The 20,279-nt window shown below is 38.8% G+C and overlaps 1 protein-coding gene across 1 annotated transcript in view; it reads right to left on the bottom strand.

Moving 5' to 3' along the window:
- faf1 (Fas (TNFRSF6) associated factor 1) overlaps nucleotides 1-20,279 on the bottom strand; it is a 239,744-nt gene that overhangs the window by 60,928 nt on the left and 158,537 nt on the right. Inside the window, exons 12-13 of the mRNA XM_061977764.2 lie at nucleotides 20,188-20,269; nucleotides 6,979-7,133 (exon numbers count right to left, since the gene is read on the bottom strand). Coding sequence (XP_061833748.1) covers nucleotides 6,979-7,133; nucleotides 20,188-20,269 — 237 coding nt within the window. The remainder of the gene's footprint in view (nucleotides 1-6,978; nucleotides 7,134-20,187; nucleotides 20,270-20,279) is intronic.

A 20,279-nucleotide genomic window follows, 5' to 3' on the forward strand; every position in this document is an offset into this window, starting at 1 on the left:
TGTTGAGCAAATAAACAGTCCATCTTCATAACAATTGTTGCTTACAATTTTATTGAATGGTATCTGCTTCCTGGTTATATCCCGCGCGTTGACACTGGCGCATGCGCGAAACAGCGCCCTTGAGAGATCTGGTTTCCAATCGCATAATCCAGGTGTGTTAGTCCAGCTTTTCAAAAACTGCAAACGATCTGATTTGGGTGTTTCTATGGGTTGTAGAATGCTTATTTAGTGCCGAACTATTTGAGGATTGAGGAATCGGACTAATTTAGTGCATGAGTACAGGACATAGATCGCTGACTTTGTGGAGTGGTCTCTGGCTAACCATCTGCCCCTGAATGTGGACAAGACCAAAAAGTTGGTCATTGACTTCAGGAAGAAGAGGAACCCAGTGGAGCCCATTACCATCCAGGGTCAGGAGGTGGCAGTAGTGAAGCAATATAAGTACCTGGGAGTCCACCTGAACAGCAGACTGAAGTGAAGTGAATTATATTTATATAGTGTTTTTCTCTAGAGACTTTGAAGCGCTTTACATAGTGAAACCCATTATCTACCTTTTTAAGCTACATTTAAACCAGTGTGGGTGGCACAAGGAGCAGGTGGCTAAAGTGTCTTGCCCAAGGACACAACGGCGGTGACTAGAATGGCAGAAGCGGGAATCCAACCTGGGAGCCTCAAGTTGCTAGCACGGTTGCTCTACCAACCGAGCCACGCCGCCCTGGCTGAACTGGACTGGAAGGACAACAATAAAGCCGTATACAAGAAGGACATGAGCAGAGTACTTCCTGAGAAGCTCAGGTCCTGAAATGTGTGCAACAAGCTATTGGAGATCTTCCACTAGTCTGTGGTAGTTAGTGCCCTGTAATTTGCAGTGGTTTGCTGGGGGAGAAGCACCAGCAAAATGGACATTGGCACTCAGCATCAAAGGTTGGAATTGGGGGTTAAATCACCAAAAATGATTCCCGGGCGCGGCACCGCTGCTGCCCACTGCTCCCCTCACCTCCCAAGGGGTGAACAAGGGTGATGGGTCAAATGCAGAGAATAATTTCGCCACACCTAGTGTGTGTGTGACAATCATTGGTACTTTAACTTTAATTTTAATAAGTTGACTGGAGAAACTGATTCTGAAAGCTTGCCAAACTGTTGGCATGCAGTTGGAGGAGTTTGTGTCTGTGGGGGATAGGAGGACACTCAAAAAGGTTGGGGACTAAGTTAATTAAGTAATAATTGTGCTCAACTGTTGTATAAAATATGACTGATAGACTCTTTGATTGGGAAGCACTTTCTGAGATTGATTGGGATTGTGATTCACACAAAATGTCCAAAAACAATATACTCGAGTGACCTGCATTTGGCGTTGAAAAAAGACAGGGACCTAAATCCTGCTGATCATTTTGTTCAGACACTTTTCCCTGTTTAGACCACAGCCAGGGCAGATCACACCAATAGCCTGTGAAGAAACTCTAACCTGTAATGAAAGACCAGTGAACAATGGACACTAACTTGAAGGGTAACTCAATCTAAAATCTCCCATTGAACACAAGCAAACCTGTTTTTGTAAGCCATCTCCTGACACGATTGAAGGCTTCTATTCCACCAGGCCTGGACCCCCACCAGCTTGCCTACTGTGAAAACAGGAGCACAGAGGATGCCATCTCCCTGGCCCTATCACACATCCGGACAACAACAACAGCACGTTCAAGTAGACAACTATAGATCCACCACTGTCCAAATCAACACTGGTGTCCCACAGGGCTGTATTTTAAGGCATTTTCTCTACTCCCTCTTCGCATGCAATTGCAGACCAGTCTCCCTCACCAATTCCATCATCAAGTTTGCAGACGACACCACACTGTTAGGCCTCATTCACAGCAAGAATGAAACTGCCTACAGAGAGGGGATCCACCATCTGTCCATCTGGTATACTGACAACAACCTGCACCTTAACACCAACAAAACGAAGGAACTAAATGTCGATTTCAGGAAAATTAAAGAAGGAGATCAAAACCTCATTTACATCAATGGAACGGCAGTGAAGATGGTTCCCAAATTAAATTCTTAGGAACCGATACATCAGAGGATTTGTCCTGGAACATCAACATCTCCAGCCTTGTCAAGAAGGCCTTTTCTTCTTGAGGACTCAAGAAGAATCACATGTCCCATGCTGTGATGATGCACTTCTATTGCTCTGTGATAGAAAGCATTTTAACAAACTGCATCTATGAATCACTGCAGCAAGATGGTGAAAACAGCCCATCGCATAATCAGGACTTCACTCACTGCCCTTGAGAACATTCAGAACGCTTTCTGCGCAGGGCATATAACATTGTGAAGGACTTCTCTCATCCTGCACACAGACATTTTAGCCTCCTGCCCACTGCCACAGGCAACGGTTTCTTTCACAGAGCAGCAATGCTCCTCAACTCGCACTCTGTTAAAACACATTAAACGCACTAAGTCAATGAAATATATGTAATTATTGTAAATATTAACAATAGCAGCTTTTATACGACCTCATATAGACGCATATCTATTTATCAGTGTTGTAAATATTATCTAATACTTGCTTTATTGCACTCTGGTTAGATGCTAAACTGCATTTTGTTGCATTGTTCTGTACAAATGTAATGACTATAAAGTTGAATCTAATCTAAACTAATCTCCAAATCAAGACACAGTAAAATCATCATCAAAACTAAGCAAGATGAAAATTAGATATGTAATATGTTACGCCCACAAGAAGAAAAAGTGGCAGGAATATAGATTTTTGGGGCTTGTGGAAGATTTACTGTTGTTCATCCTAAAGTGTGACAAGGTCGAGTACGGGGCTCAGGTTCCACACCAAACTCATCAACAAACAACTTTTGTCCGTATATTGAATGACTGTGCAAAGTTTCAATCAGCCATAAGCTAATATGATGAAGAATGTAGCTTAGACTGTACCAAACATTGTGAAACCTTGAGGGCAGGAGATACCTGCAATGCAAGTTCAAGCCTTAGCTCTGATGACAAATATGTTCGGCAGCTTCCAATTTGTCAACTCTCTCTGTCTCTTGCTGCATATACAGACAGGTAAAATGGTTAATGTTTTGCTGCAATGTCACCTTGCGTTTCTTGCCTTCAATTTGATGTGTTATCATTTGCATAGACAGGTTTGACATGCCATGTGCTTCACTGAGCAGCTGACGACTCGGGTTGGTACAGTAGTAATAATGTGGGGAAAATATCTGACAGCCACCCGTAGTGGCGTAAGCATATTGTTTCCGAAGGAACATGGATATGTTTAAAATTGAAAACGACAAGTTTGTTCTCTGTCTAGACAAATTATGGTTTCAGCAAGGAAGATGTTAAGAGGATAAGTCAAGTAAGTGGGGTTGATGGGTTTGTGTTTTTAAATCTCTGTATAAAAAAATTAAATAAAGAGTCACTCATTTACTTAGTAAAGATAGCTCAAGTTGTCATTTTATACAGAGACAAAATGTATGCTATTATCTGACTGTCTGCAGGTATGGGAAGCGGTAAGAAACTATGGCAAAAGTAATGATAGAGCGAACTAATGTATTTAGGCATGAATGCAAGCTACAATAAAGATTTCATTGTGTTGATCCAATGATACAATAAGTGTCAACATTTGCCATGTGCCAGGACACTGCAGCACTTGTACAAGCTATCGATAATAGACTGATTAATTTCCTATGGGCGACAAATACACCGGCAGCCCATCAGTGAACTGGCATCCGATCAGTGAAACTGCACTTTTGCAAAATTAATCCTTGAACTGTGCAGCCTGAGAGAATACAGAGTGAAGCAAAAGAGGCATTCCAAAATCAGCAGGTTTGTCACACACACATACACAGCTCAACTGTGTGAGACATGCCAATCTGCAGTCACTGTGGATCAACTTGGGAGCGTGAGAATATTGAGGCGCCGTGGATGTGAGAGTGAGCATGAGGGTGTGCATATGTGCATGCATGCGGTAGCAGCAAAGGTATGACTGGCTGTGTGCTATTAAAAGCTCCAGATGTTGCCTGCCTTTAATTTGCAATAAAAAACTCAGCTGGGGAAAAAAGCAAAGGAGGCCAATAGGGGAGAGAGAATGGAGAGCGGAATGAAGGATGAAGGGACTTATCTCAAAAGAAATAATGGAGGGGTGAGGTCAGGGTGTGAAGTCTTTCTAAAGTGTTCCTACCAGAGGGCAGGCTTAACTCAGAGGGTTCTCTTGAGAGGGAAAACGTCAGGCCAGTGGGATATTGAAGATTGAAAATGAGGACAAATGTGAACCATACTAGCTGTTACACCTGCATGTCCTTCTGAACTGCTCAATATATGAAATCATACAGAATAACATAAACAGAAGACTACATTTCAAAAAGCAGATATAAAAGTAGAGGGACATAAATAATACATACGTCATAACTATTGCGTAACTATGCGTCATAAAATGAATGACGCAGATCTCCCAATTCAAACAAACATTAAAACTTTGATTTGCTTATTATTTTTTTCAGCTTGCGTATACTGGCGTTACGGAACACTCGTAGACACCCTCACTGAGCTTTACGTAGGTGGACCTCTTAACAGTATCCCACAATAAGCCCCTACTGCTTTTAAGCCGACATTCTAGAATCAGATACAGTATGACGACATCAGTACGAGTGTCTTGTGTGGCATAGAAAATACATGTTTGCGGCAACAATACTTTCCACATAATAGTAGAAAAAGAAGTGTATATTTTCACAACCCTGTCTTGCAATCATGGCATTCACGATAGGCACAGGTGTTGTTGTACTGTAAAATTATAGTACTTGGGAGAATATTCACGACTCAGACCTTATACAGAACAGTGACGCATAAAGTGGGTGGGAAAATCTCGGCTTGATCAGGCACTGCAAAAGGACCTAGTGAGTGTTTGATACCTAAAACAGGCCGGTATAGGTGAAAGTTAACATAAGAACCTACTCAAAACTTCAAAATCTATGGTTACATAATACAACAATGACTAAACAAATCCATAATTGGTATCAAAGCCAGTATCTGGAAATTACACTTTGTTGAGAAACACAGCAGCCTATCCCACGTCACAAGCTTAACTCGCCCAAGTGAGATCTCCTGTTCACTAAATTATTTTATCTTTGTGTGTGTGCTGGTGGTGTTGTTGCTAACATCTTTGGAAGACAATTCTTACATCGGTAAAACATGGACAAATTAATTATATCGAATTATATCAAAAGTGCCTCATATTTCTATTGAAGAATAGTTATTTTGCTATACATATTGGTAAAGTTTTATTGCACGGACCTACTTCAAATCGTTTTCCGTTACTGGCCTTCACTCAGAGAGCTTTGTACAAGCTTGTACACTCAGTGGCCTCACCATGCAAACACATTCCATTTTGTTAGACTGCAACATCAGCACTTCAAGGAGACAATTGATAAAGGGAGGACTGGTGGACTCAAAATATTACATGTGAACAAATGGACTGGCATAGTACACCACATCCATCCATCCATCCATTTTCTACCGCTTATTCCCTTTGGGGTCGCGGGGGGCGCTGGAGCCTATCTCAGCTACAATCGGGCGGAAGGCAGGGTACACCCTGGACAAGTCGCCACCTCATCACAGGGCCAACGCAGGAAGTTAATATATTTGGGCAAAAATTGTTTCATGTCAAACAAGGTTCTGTTAAAAATTGTTCAACAGTAAGGCATTTTTGGAGGGGCTGGGGTGATAAGTTCTATTAAGTCCTACAGTATGTATAAGACCTACTACAAACAAGATATTTAAGGTAGAAACACTTGAAGAGTAGACAAAAAAATACTTAATTACCCATCAGTACTGTATTAATGCTGAAATCTTAGTTTGTCAGCATACTGCCAGTTACTGGATAACGCATAGTAAAGGTATTCCCACTTATTGGCAGCCAACAAAATTACAGATGTTCAGCTAAAATGTAACACATTTTATTGTTATAAGCGATTTCCCAAAACGTGACAGTCCATTTCACTATCTAGGACGGGCGTCAGCAACCAACGGCTCTTGAGCCGCATGCGGCTCTTTAGCACCGCCCGAGTGGCTCCCTGGAGCCTTTTCAAAAATGGAAAAAGGTGGGGGAAAAATATATTTGTTGTTTTAATAATGTTTCTGTAGGAGAACAAAAATAATACAAAACTTCCTAATTGTTAGAAAGCCCACTGTTTAATATGTTTGTACTTATGCTTCACTGATGAGAGTATTTGGCCAGCTCCGTTTTGTCCTACTCATTTTGGCGGTCCTTGAACTTGTTGGTTTACATGTACATTTTTCTCTGATGCTGCCACAGAAAGACATGTTCTATGCCACTCCTTCTTTGTCCCTATTTGTCCACCAAATGTTTTATGCTGTGCGTGAATGCACAAAGGTGAGCTTTGTTGATGTTGTTGACGTGCGTGGAGTGCTAATAATCCATGCAAACATGCTATTTAGGCTAGCTGTGTGTATATATTGATGCATCAATATGCCTTGTTTGTAGGTATGTTTGAGTTCATTTAATTTCCTTTACTTATGTCCTCTGTGTATTTAATTTATATTTCCATGTCTCGTGACACATTGTCTGTATGTAATATTGTGTGCTATGTTGTTCCAGACCACAGCAAACGTTACCATGTTGTTCCAGACCAAAGCAAACGTTACCCAGCTTGCAAAGATTGTATAAAATCCATTAGAAGACGGCCTGTCCTTTCCTTTAACTTGGGCACACACCCTTTGGCTGTTTTAAGCCAGTAATTCCAAGAGTTACTTTACCCTCTGAGACACTTACTTAATGTGTTGTCTTCATTATAACACTCATATAAGTCTTTTAACTTTTTGTGGCTCCAGACAGATTAATTTTTTGTATTTTTGGTCCAATATGGCTCTTTCAACATTTTGGGTTGTCGGCCCCTGATCTAGGAGCAAGAGAAAAAACACGTAGGAAAACAATAAAAATTGTTGTCCTTTTGGTACCTGGCTTTATTTGCTTCTTTAGTGACGTCCCAGGCCCATGTGATGAAGTTCTGGCTCAGGAAGGAAACAATGGAGTCGGCACACATCATGTGGGAACAGAAGACGTTGCTGAGGACACTGTCATCATTATGAAGGTAGATGGCCAGCAGCTTTCTCTGCACAGTAGAGACAAAATTTGTCAAATTAATTATTCCTATATTCACTAACTTGTAGTATGGCATGCACATCAACTGGCACACATGACTAGAAGGTGAAAAGCTTGGATGACTTCTGTAGACAAAAAAAAAGGCCACTGCTGGCAAATACCACACGCAATCAAGTGGAGAGTGGTGTAAATAAAAGCTGTGTAGGTGCCATCAAAGACAGCGAGAAAACAAAACAGACAAATCAGTATTTTACACCAAATGCCAGCAGCCTGCTTAGGTTAGTAGCGGCAGGGCCAGACAATATTGACGAAGCTCCAAATCCAAGTATATTGACACCACGGTATAAGACCGGCAGATTCTCCCCCCTGACTATCTAATTAAAAAAACAAACACACCCACAAGCATAAAAGATTCCAGAGGACCATGTTAAAAATAATGCTATCTAAATTACACATCAATTCTCTTGAAAGAAAAACAACAAATGAAAAGAATTCAGCTGGGTTCATTTTTGTGATACGTGTCAGGAGGTCTGTTTTTCAGCACAAACCAAAAACACATCAACAGCGTGTTATATGCAAGAGATTGTGAAAGACTCAAGTTATGCTATACTGTGTAGAATAGGAATGGGAAAGCACTGCTGTGTTTGCTCAACGATTAGAGCTTTAGAATAATCTCCAGGGCTCCAAGAGAGAAGGAGCTGGGGACTCATTCAACGGGCCGATTCAACGGTCTGAAAAGATTAAACACTCATGCTGAGAAGACAAGCAAATTCAGTCTTGAGAGAGGAATGAGTGAGAGGGGAGGGAGGACTTTTACTACATGAAAAAAAGAGAAAAAAACAACAACCCAATACACACTCAACATGCAGTCATCCTAACACATATACAAACTGTGCTGCACCCACTGGAGTGAAGGACTCAACACTAGCACACATGCATGCTCAATTAGAGAGGGTGTAAAGACTAATCAAAGTGGGCATTTGGGCCAACTGAACTCCTTCATCTTCAACTGCCCGTACCCCTCTGTTCTCCCTCCGCTTTCAAGTTGGATCTTTTGTGTTGCCTGTCTTAGCAGGGAGGAGCAAATCCCTGTTCAGCTAAATTACTAGGTCCAACCTGAGCTAGATAGTGACCCCATAGCCTTTCCTCACACCTGCTCACCTAAATCTGAGCTGGCATTGTGCATGTGTGTGAGTGTGTGTGCTTGCGAGAGCCAGCGGTTATACATTAGCAATGTTTCACTTTCTTTGTAGACTGGTAAAGGCGTTGACATATTTGGCACAAAGTTTATTCATTTAAAGAGCAAGCAATTGAACAGTAACTTATAAGGCTTAATCCACAAATATAAACAATTTTAAAATCTTATTCCTACCACCTGGTTTTACGTTCAGGCACAAAATTACATTAAAAAAAACAAAAAACAAAAAAAACATTTGTTAACCCTTTTCTATGACTCATTTTGGCCAACTAAAAAGCATTGAAAATAAGATAACTTGGTTGCACATTCTGATGTCTCTGATGCCTGTGCCATTGTTGGTACATTATAATTGAAATCATCAACCAATGAGTATTATAAGTTGTACTGAAGAAAATATGTGAAAGTTAGGCAATAACTTCATTAAATGTCCTGTTCAATTTAGTTTAAACAAATGTGTCGAAAATTACAATAGCCCTATGTAAGCATATAGTTTTAGAAAGTCTTTAGCCTATCCAGTGACAATTTAAAAAGCTCTGTTTACAATGACAAAAAGCATTATTTTTGTGTGAAGAATAGAACAAAATCCCCCAAATATAATTTTTTTCAAATAGCGGACATGTGGACATGTGCCTAAAACAGTCATGACGAGGGATGGGCACGAAAACCTGGTTCAATTATGGCAACAGTGCCAACGTAAACGGTAGTAACCAGACTGAAAAAATAAGTAGTCATCAGTCCCTCATTTCAGTGGTAAATGAACGCAGTCCCAGCCACCTAAAGTAGGTGTTTAGCGCTGATATTATGAATGTAACGTTTGGTAAGTAATGTAGTGTCCCGACAGAAGCATGCAAAGTGTGACGATCATCATAAATTTTATTGCCTACCTGACTGATCACACCAATGCAGACCTCATAACACTGCTAGTGCCACGGTCACAGGTTAGCCAGTAGCCACCATAGACATCTGCAGCCCCCGCAGCATTTGTGTTGGTCCATTTCATCAGCACGCCCACAATTTTATAGCAGTCAAGACCGCCCTGTCAACCGGTAGAAGTCAATGTAATGCAATGGGTTTTATGAAGAAATTGCTCATTTGCGTGGCTGTAAAGAATCGGAGTATTCAAAGATTTATCGTTATCAATGTAGCACATTAGCTGTATAGCAATCATGGATATTGACTCATTTTGGAGCAGTTACATCATTTAATGAATGTCAAAATATGAAAATGTATTCAATTACATAAGTTATACAGCCTACAATGAAACATTATTGCTGCCAAAGTCTTGACAAATTACTGTCGCAAGATGGTGGCAGCTTGACGTATGCTCTGGCGAATCCGTGAGGCGTCTCTTGTAAATGTCGATGGTAGCCATAACAACAACACGAGACTATATTATGAGGCAAAAAATGACTGTTAGAGCGAGCAAAGTTGCATTTATATATATAAATATAATTCACTTCACATTTATGAACACCCGGAAATAGATTGTATGTAGGGATGTCCGATAATGGCTTTTTTGCCGATATCCGATATTCCGATATTGTCCAACTCTTAATTACCGATACCTATATCAACCGATACCGATATATATAGTTGTGGAATTAACACATTATTATGCCTAATTTTGTTGTGATGCCCCGCTGGATGCATTAAACTATGTAACAAGGTTTTCCAAAATAAATCAACTCAAATTATGGAAAAAAGTGCCAACATGGCACTGCCATATTTATTATTTAAGTCACAAAGTGCATTATTTTTTTAACATACCTCAAAACAGCAGCTTGGAATGTGGGACATGCTCTCCCTGAAATAACCCTGATACGCACTACAACTATGGGAAACACTGTACTTTGACTTTCACAAAGTGCTTTTTTTTTTTTTTTTAAACATGCCTTAAAACAACAGCTAAAAAAAACAATGAAGGCACACAGCTTCAGTGCAGAGTATACTATAAACTAGGCTCAATCTGCCCTGTTCTTAACGTGTTCGTATTAGTAACAAAAATGTGCAAATAAAAACAAGAAAGGCACAAAAATAAAAAACTGCTTCAGTCTAGACTAGTAGATAACACAGCCATCCTTTAAAGTGCATGAACATTAATAAAACTGCTTTCAGTCTAGACTAGTGAAAACACAGCCATCTTTTAAAGTGCATGGGGAAAAAAGGCACAAAACATAAATAAAACAGCTTCACTCAGTCCAGACTATTAGTCTATTTGTGCAACAGATGAAGCTTAAAGAGTGGGCTAATTCTTGTTCTCCTTGTCATCACGTGTGAGAGGTAGATTTTTCTGAATGAAAACAAGCATCTGCAAGGGGTTCTGGGTATTTGTTCTGTTGTGTTTATGTTGTGTTACGGTGCGGATGTTCTCCCGAAATGTGTTTGTCATTCTTGTTTGGTTGGGTTCACAGTGTGGCGCATATTTGTAAAAGTGTTAAAGTTGTTTATACGGCCACCCTTAGTGTGACCTGTATGGCTGTTGATCAAGTATGCTTGCATTCGCTAGTGCGTGTGTCAAGCCGTAGATAGTATGTGACTGGGCCAGTACGCAAAGGCAGCACCTTCAAGGATTAATTGGCGCTCCTACATCTTCTTGTGTCCGTGTACACAGCGGCGTTTTACAAACCCCGTTTCCATATGAGTTGGGAAATTGTGTTAGATGTAAATATAAACAGAATACAATGATTTGCAAATCATTTTCAACCCATACTTAGTTGAATATGCTACAAAGACAACATATTTGATGTTCAAACTGATAAACATTTTTTTTTTTGCAAATAATCATTAACTTTAGAATTTGATGCCAGCAACACATGACAAAGAAGTTGGGAAAGGTGGCAATAAATACTGATAAAGTTGAGGAATGCTCATCAAACACTTATTTGGAACATCCCACAGGTGAACAGGCTAATTGGGAACAGGTGGGTGCCATGATTGGGTATAAAAACAGCTTCCCAAAAAATGCTCAGTCTTTCACAAGAAAGAATGGGGCGAAGTACACCCCTTTGTCCACAACTGCGTGAGCAAATAGTCAAACAGTTAAAGAACAACGTTTCTCAAAGTGCAATTGCAAGAAATTTAGGGATTTCAACATCTACGGTCCATAATATCATCAAAAGGCTCAGAGAATCTGGAGAAATCACTCCACGTAAGCGGCATGGCCGGAAACCAACATTGAATGACCGTGACCTTTGATCCCTCAGACAGCACTGTATCAAAAACAGACATCAATCTCTAAAGGATATCACCACATGGGCTCAGGAACACTTCAGAAAACCACTGTCACTAAATACAGTTCGTCGCTACATCTGTAAGTGCAAGTTAAAGCTCTACTATGCAAAGTGAAAGCCATTTATCAACAACATCCAGAAACGCCGCCGGCTTCTCTGGGCCCGAGATCATCTAGGATGGACTCATGCAAAGTGGAAAAGTGTTCTGTGGTCTGACAAGTCCACATTTCAAATTGTTTTTGGAAATATTCGACATCGTGTCATCCGGACCAAAGGGGAAGCGAACCATCCAGACTGTTATCGACGCAAAGTTCAAAAGCCAGAATCTGTGATGGTATGGGGGTGCATTAGTGTCCAAGGCATGGGTAACTTACACATCTGTGAAGGCACCATTAATGCTGAAAGGTACATACATGTTTTGGAACAACATATGCTGCCATCTAAGCGCCGTCTTTTTCATGGACGCCCCTGCTTATTTCAGCAAGACAATGCCAAGCCACATTCAGCACGTGTTACAACAGCGTTGCTTCGAAAAAAAAAGAGTGCGGGTACTTTCCTGGCCCGCCTGCAGTCCAGACCTGTCGCCCATCAAAAACGTGTGGCGCATTATGAAGTGTAAAATACGACTGCGGAGACCCCGGACTGTTGAACGACTGAAGCTCTACATAAAACAAGAATGGGAAAGAATTCCACTTTCAAAGCTTCAACAATTAGTTTCCTCAGTTCCCAATTGTTTATTGAGTGTTGTTAAAAGAAAAGGTGATGTAACACAGTGGTGAACATGCCCTTTCCCAACTACTTTGGCACGTGTTGCAGCCATGAAATTCTAAGTTAATTATTATTTGCAAAAAAAAAAAAAAGTGTATGAGTTTGAACATCGAATATCTTGTCTTTGTGATGCATTCAATTGAATATGGGTTGAAAAGGATTTGCAAATCATTGTATTCCGTTTATATTTACATTTAACACAATTTCCCAACTCATATGGAAACAGGGTTTGTAGAAAGTCAAAAATTTTACTTTTGGAAACCGATACCGATAATCTTTAAACCGATACCGATAATTTCCGATATTAATTTTTTAAGCATTTATCGGCAGATAATATCGGTGGTCCGATATTATCGGACATCCCTAATTGTATGTGTTACTTAGTTATCATTCAATGTACTGTATATAATTGAAGTATTTAATTATTAGTCTGTTCAACTGGAATGTCACAAAATTCAACAAAAATAAAAAGGCATTGTTTTGTTTTGTTTTTTAATAAAAATGTGCAGTAAGTATCTGAAAAACGTCTTTTTGTCTTTGAGGCAGGATTGTGTACCGGCACTACCGGGAGGCCTCTTAGATACGTGCCATTGCCAATGTGAAGTGGTAGACGTACAATAAAAAAACAAAAAGCAAAAAAAAACCTGACTTACGCCAAACTGGAGGATCCAATGGATTTGTTCATAAACACACAGGCTAATCCTTAAACAAAATTAAGTACGAGACTGATACTGACTGCAGCCATGTAATCACAGAATTGCATCTACAAAATAGGGGCTTAAGTTGGAGTTTGAGATGGAGCTTCAGGTAGTGCAGTGGCATCAATTGGCAACTGGCTGTACACAGATTAAACATTACTTAAAGACGCGATCCAATAAAAAAGATATGCTGCAATATTTGGTTCAATTATTTAAATTGTTGATAAAGGCCTTTTCTTATGACCCTTTGCCTAATAAAGTACATAATAAAATCAACATGACAGTACAGTAATTAGACAAGCTCACTGAAAAATAACGCTTTGTGGCGGTGAAGACAGGTGGCTATTCCATATCCTGCTGATAACAGACACTTTCCAGACACTAACATGTATATATAAACATATATACAGATACATATATCATACATACATATTAAAAATTAAAAACTGAAATATCTCTGAGATATGACCGCTGTCAAGTTCTTCTGATCCTCCTTGAGATGATTCTGCTCCTTCATTGGAGTCCAGCTGTGTTAAATTAATTTGGACTAGATAAGGAAAGGCACACGTCCGCCTATATAAGATTTTACAGCTCACAGTGCATGCAGAGCAAATGAGAATAATGAACAAGGCTACAAAATCATTTCTGCAGCACTCCTGAGAGCACCGTGGCCTCCATAATCCCTAAATGGATGAAGTTTGGGACGGCCACAACTCTTCCTAGACCTGGTCGACCAGTCAAACTTAGCAATTGTGGAAGAAGAGCCTTGAAGAGAGCAGTAAAGAATGCTATGCCTGTGAGCTCCAGAGATGCAGTACGAAGATATAAGAAAGTTCGACAAAGTCAACTATCACTGTAGCCCTCTCCATCAATCGGGGCTTTATGGCAGAGTGGCCCGACTGAAGCCTCTCCTCAGTGCAAGACATATGAAAGCCTGCATAGTTTGCCAAAAAAACACAGGAAAGACTCCCAGACTATGAGAATTAAGATTCTCTGGTCTGATGAGACCAAGATTTAACTTTTGGCATTATGGTGGTATGTGTGGAGAAAACCAGGCACTGCTCATCACCTGCCCAATACAATCCCAACAGTGAAACATGGTGGTGGCGGCAGCATCATGCTATAGGGGTGTTTTTCAGCTGCAGGGACAGGACGCCTGCTTGTAAATGAAGGAACGATGAATGTGGCCAAGTACAGAGATATCCTGGAAGAAAACCTCTTCCAGAGTGCTCAGGACCTCAGACTGGGCCGAAGGTTCACCTTGCAACAAGACAATGACCCTAAGCACAGAGCTAAAATAACAAAGGAGTGGCTTCTTAACAACTCTAGTGACCATTCTTGACTGGCCCAGCCAGAGTGACCTAAACCCAATTTGACTTTACATTATTGAGAAAACTTTTTTACAACATTTTTGATTTTAGCAAATGGCTTCAATGAAACAAAAAGTATGGCGCAGTGGGTAGAGCGGCCGTGCCAGAAACCTGAGGGTTGCAGGTTCGCTCCCCGCCTCTTGACATCCTAATCGCTGCCGTTGAGTCCTTGGGCAGGACACTTTACCCTTGCCCCCAGTGCCGCTCACAATGGTGAATGAATGATGAATGATAGGCGGTGGTCGGAGGGGCTGCAGGCGCAAACTGGCAGCCACGCTTCCGTCAGTCTACCCCAGGGCAGCTGTGGCTATGAAAGTAGCTTACCACCACCAGGTGTGAATGAATGATGGATGGGTTCTCACTTCTCTGTGAAGCGCTTTGAGTGTCTAGAAAAGCGCTATATAAATCTAATCCATTATATATATATATATATATATATATATATATATATATATATATATATATATAATCATTATTATTATATACATATACACACAATGTATGTGTGTATATGTATATAATAATAATAATATATATATGATAAATATATGTATTATACATATAATACATATATGTATATATAATATACTGTATATATGTATACACACACACATCCAGATGTATGTACACATATATATATATACATTTATATATATATACATATACATATACATATATATACATATACATACATATACATATATATATATATATATATATATATATATATATATATATATATATATATATATATATATATATATATATATATATATATATATATATATATCGTACTACTACCATGTGGAGTGGATGGTGCATCAACGGCAATATATAAGAATCAGGTGTTCGGCATAATGAAAAAACGTGTTTTGTAGACACGTTGAGAAGAGCTCAGGAAGCCTATTTTTAGAGGGCTGACATCATGGGGGCTGCAACGGAGTAAAGGCCACCCCTATACAGGGAGTCCAGATAGTGATTGTAGTACAGATGGCAGCTTAGTCTGGAAAAACAAACACTTCAAAATTAAGAGCTCGAATGACTGATCTAATGACCTTTTAGACCCGATGGGAAAACACGTCGAGATCAATGACCTGCCACACAGGAGGCTCGCTAAAAACATCTCACGTCTTATAAATGGAAACATCTGCCAATTTGCCCGATCCTGCTGTGTTTAAAGCTAAGATGGTATCTTTGAAATGTATAAGCTTCTGATAGTTGGGAGGATAATTAGTAAGTACTTTGAAAACTGAATTGAACTGCTAGATTTAATGCAAGAGGCATGTATTTAGGATTCAAATTAATAAATGATTTTGTATAGTATGATTATTCAAATGCACATAATAGATAAAGAGTAACAAAAGATTGATGGCATCAAAACGCCAGATGTCATTCGGGTTGTGCTCTCGACTCTAAGAGGCAATTGCTGGGTTTAAAAGTGGTACTTGGCAGTGATAAATCCCTGAACTCCCTACTTCAGCAAGCTATGAATTTTGATGTGTATTTGTGTGTGGTAGGCAGCAGAGGAGTGGCAAGCAGAAGAGAGTGGGGTTAGAGTGATTAACTGCTGCGTTGATGTGGATTTAGCGACGATCGCGGTTAGTGATGGGTGGCCTATCAGTCTGTATGCTCCGACTAACCACTGATCCCCAAGAGGGTTGAGCTCAGCAGCCCAAAGCATTTTCATTAAGGATGGATTGAGTCCATCTCCAAAGACAGACACCACACCCCCCCAACCACACACATATACATATACACACCTTCAGAAACACTTCATCAAATGTAGTATTTTGCTTAATGATTAGCCTCTTCCAGGCTTTGAGAGAATGAGACTGATTCCTCTGTTTATAAACCGGCTGTGTATTTCCCACTAAGTCCAATCTGCCCAATTCTAATATAATAAAGAAGGGCCTTACAAAAAAAAAAGGAGGTCCCATTTCAAATGGAGGCAAAGATTTGGGCAGCTGGATAGATTAATTAAGCAGCAATACAATCATGCACATACGTTAGTGTGTCATGACACCGGCCCACAAAAGTTATTTTTAGGCGAGGCGTCATGGATGGCTGCAACAAAACAGGACAGACACATCAGTCACTGCAATCATTTTATATATATATATATATATATATATATATATATATATATATATATATATATATATATATATATATATATGTATATATATATATTTTTTTTTCTTCTTTGTATACTCCTAAAAACCACTGTAACAAAATCAAGATCCTTTGGACTACACAAAATACAGTGGTATCTCGACTTACAGAAACTTTGAGATACAAGCCACCTCTTTGCTATTTTATTGCGAGCAGAAATTTGGGTTACGAGCCAGCTTTAGATACCTCCCTATCTGTAGTTGGTGTAGACACAGTGAACCCTGTAAGATCCACCCAAAATCCAGTGTCTCGCTCGCGAGCATTAGCTATTAACTCGACCAGACTTGGGCAAAATTTGGCCCGTGTGCCGACGTACATTATATAGCTCGTTAAGATCTTCAAGTCAGCCCATCGGATGTCTCCAAATTATATTTTTAAACCTTTAATGTAGTCTAATTGTATTTGTCAATATGATGTGCAGTGCCTCATTTCAAATGATCATAAGTCTTGAATTATAGAGAGAATTACAATGGTTGGACTCTGTCCTTTAGAGTGATATCGAGGTTATTACGGTAATCCTTGGCACTACGTCACAGCAGCTCTGGACAGAAGAAGGATGAATGAACAGTAGGCTGTCAGTTTACAGAACAGCCAGCGTAAGACGCGGGTATCAGGGAGCCACGAAAGCAAACTTCTGCAGAAAAGTGATATATAAGATTGTGGATGTTTTTTTTTGACCTTTGCATTTATTTTTCACCGTGTTTGTTGCATTATTGTTGCGTATTGCTTGATTGTAAAATATGTCGATCGAGGAGGTACATATGTTCTTAATGTTTTGTGTTTTATTGTTTATACTGTAGCTAATATTGTAAATCCAGCATTCTTTATTTTTATGCACATTATTGGTGTCTTAGTCATTAAAAAACTGTAATTCCATTTTTTGAGGTGGTCTGCCATAACATTTGTTATAAATTGAAATTTTTTTATTATCTATGTGGGCCCCTTGAGTAAAAATAATTTGCCCAGGTCAGAACTAGAAAAACACAAGTTTGTTTTTCCAAGCATGAGCCTGAAGGAAGTTCTTGTGAAGATCAATGCTGAGATGAAGAAAGAAATATTAGAAAAAGATATGACTGAGGTGTGCGTGTAGCCAACTTGGTGAAGCAGAACAAGAATATTATTTAGCATCTGCACCATACTGAAGCAGAATTATTCCATAAAGGCGGTAATTTAACGCCAGCTGAGGATGTTACAATAATTTATTTATTTAATTTTAACGGTGTAATTTATCCACAAAGTTATAGAGAAGCTGTTGATGTTGTATTTGACTGGGAATCTGCTTGCAGTCGATGTAGAAGTATGCTGTATATTATTATTACATTACTTATTACAACTGCATTCGATTATATTGTTTTTGATATGATATGTATTATCAAGAAGTTTGTTTTTCTTATTAAAAAGCATGTACCATGTTAATAATCATGGTGTTTTGGGAGGTCTAGCAAATATTAATTTAATTTCAATAGGCAGGATTGATTTAAGATACAGTATAGTACAAATATTTTGAGTTTGCGAGCTCTGTCAAAGACAAAACTACACTTGTTCTGTGTACAAAATGGTTTATCCCGTAAGTGGTGACAAACATCGTACAGAGAATACCAGCGAGAAGGCTGGCCGAGAAGCAGATGAAATGCCAATGTTATCCTCAAATTGAAGTCTATATCACGCTGCCTGTCACCAACTTTACATCTTGACGGTTATTCCCCCAGTCCATCTCCTGGTTTCTCTTAATGATATCCTGTTTCCCAGCCAGCCGTTCAATGTTCGCTTGCTGGCTGTGGACATGGTGATCTGAACTCCCCTAACATCTTGTTGTGTCCTCAGTCTAATAAGACCATAATCCACACAAGCTGTCAGTTGATACGGGTGTCCTTAAAAGGACAAATGCAGGAACCACAAGGACAGCAATAAATAAACCTTTGCAGTCAGGGTGAATAGTTTTGGCTTTTGGTGAAAGTATAGAAAGATACAAGATGCAGATGATCAACACTGTATTGTTAAACTTTGAAGCATATGTTTATTTTTGGCATTTCATGCCTGGTAACTTCTGCACATCAATTACAGATTATGGTGTACTTCTCTTAAGAATGATGTGAAGCCAATTTAATGAGCTTTTAAAGTGGTAAATGTAAAAAAAAAACAAAAAAAACAAAAAAAGTTAAACTACAACAACTAAAACGAAAAAGTAATATTTTATGTTAAATATGCAAAGTCCCAAACACATTTATTTTCCCACATCAGTACTGCTACTTTGAATGTCGGATTATGTTAATGTGAAAGCGGGGTAAAAGGCTGCAACTGCATCAGACAACACAACACAACACAATTGAAATTAAATTGATTTACAGCAAATGGAGAGCTTAATTCATATACTTGAAAAAGAATGCACCAATAATAAGCATTTTTTAAAATATGTCACTCTATTCGCTTAAAAAATAAATTTTTTGACATTCTCTAGTCTACTGCATGCCTGGATTTGCTTGTAATACGGACTGTTGTGTTTAGAAATTCCCACCGGCTCAGCCTCGGAGAATTGCAGTATCTCCCTTGACACATATGAATAACATCCTGCTGTCTCAATACCTAATATGTGTTATCTTAACAAAAAAAAAGATAATGCAATGTTGAAATAGATGAATACAATAAAGTGTAGTGTAAAGTGTAGTGTCTGTGTCTAAAGAAATATACATATATATACAGTATATATACATATACATATATATATATATATATATATATATATATATATATATATATATATATATACACACATATACATACACATATACATGTGTATATATATATATATATATATATACATGTGTATATGTATATATATATATATATATATATATATGTCTTCAATTTACACTACACTTTATTGTATTCATCTATTTCAACATTGCATTATCTTTTTTTGTTAAGATAACATAAAATATGTGTATATATATATATGTGTGTGTGTATATATATATATATATATATATATATATATATATATATATATATATATATATACACACACACTGTTTATACTGTGTGTGTGGGTGTGAGAGTGTGTGTTTATATGTGTAACTAAATGTATACGCATATACATATATGGCCCATCTCAGAAATTTTTTAAGGTAACATTTAAGCGGATTGTACCGCACACATATTCTCCTCTTTAGGTGAACGTGAGTGGGGTTAGTCAATGACCAGACAGACGGATAGACAGATAGATAGGACCTCAGGCATATTTTGTTAGGCTTAAGTGGTCCCTGAGTCCAAAAGTTTGGACATGTCTAACATATAGGATAGGAAATTCTTATACAATGGTACATCAGAATATAAATGCCCCAGAGAGAGCTTTATTGTTAACCCATTAGAAAATAGTAAAAGTCATTGAACATAGACATACAGACGGACTGGCAGACAGACAGGGCCCTGGCCATACTTTTAGCCTAGAGTGGCCCTTGAGTCCAAAAGTTTGGACACCTCTGATGTATTGGATATGAAATCCAAAAAGTTATAAACTTATGGACATCAAAATAATGGAATTTGATCACTTTGGAAGCTCTATTGTACAAATACAACATGCATTACCTCAAAAAAATTAAAAGTTTTTGAGTATTAGGTATTTACTTACCTCTCTGGCTTTGCCATGGAAGGCCTCCTGAGATGCTGCCTCCAAAGATCCAATGAAAAACATTGGGTGGTTGTCTCCATACCTCCATAAGA

Source organism: Nerophis lumbriciformis, linkage group LG18 (assembly GCF_033978685.3).
Source record: "Nerophis lumbriciformis linkage group LG18, RoL_Nlum_v2.1, whole genome shotgun sequence".
NCBI lineage: Eukaryota > Metazoa > Chordata > Actinopteri > Syngnathiformes > Syngnathidae > Nerophis > Nerophis lumbriciformis.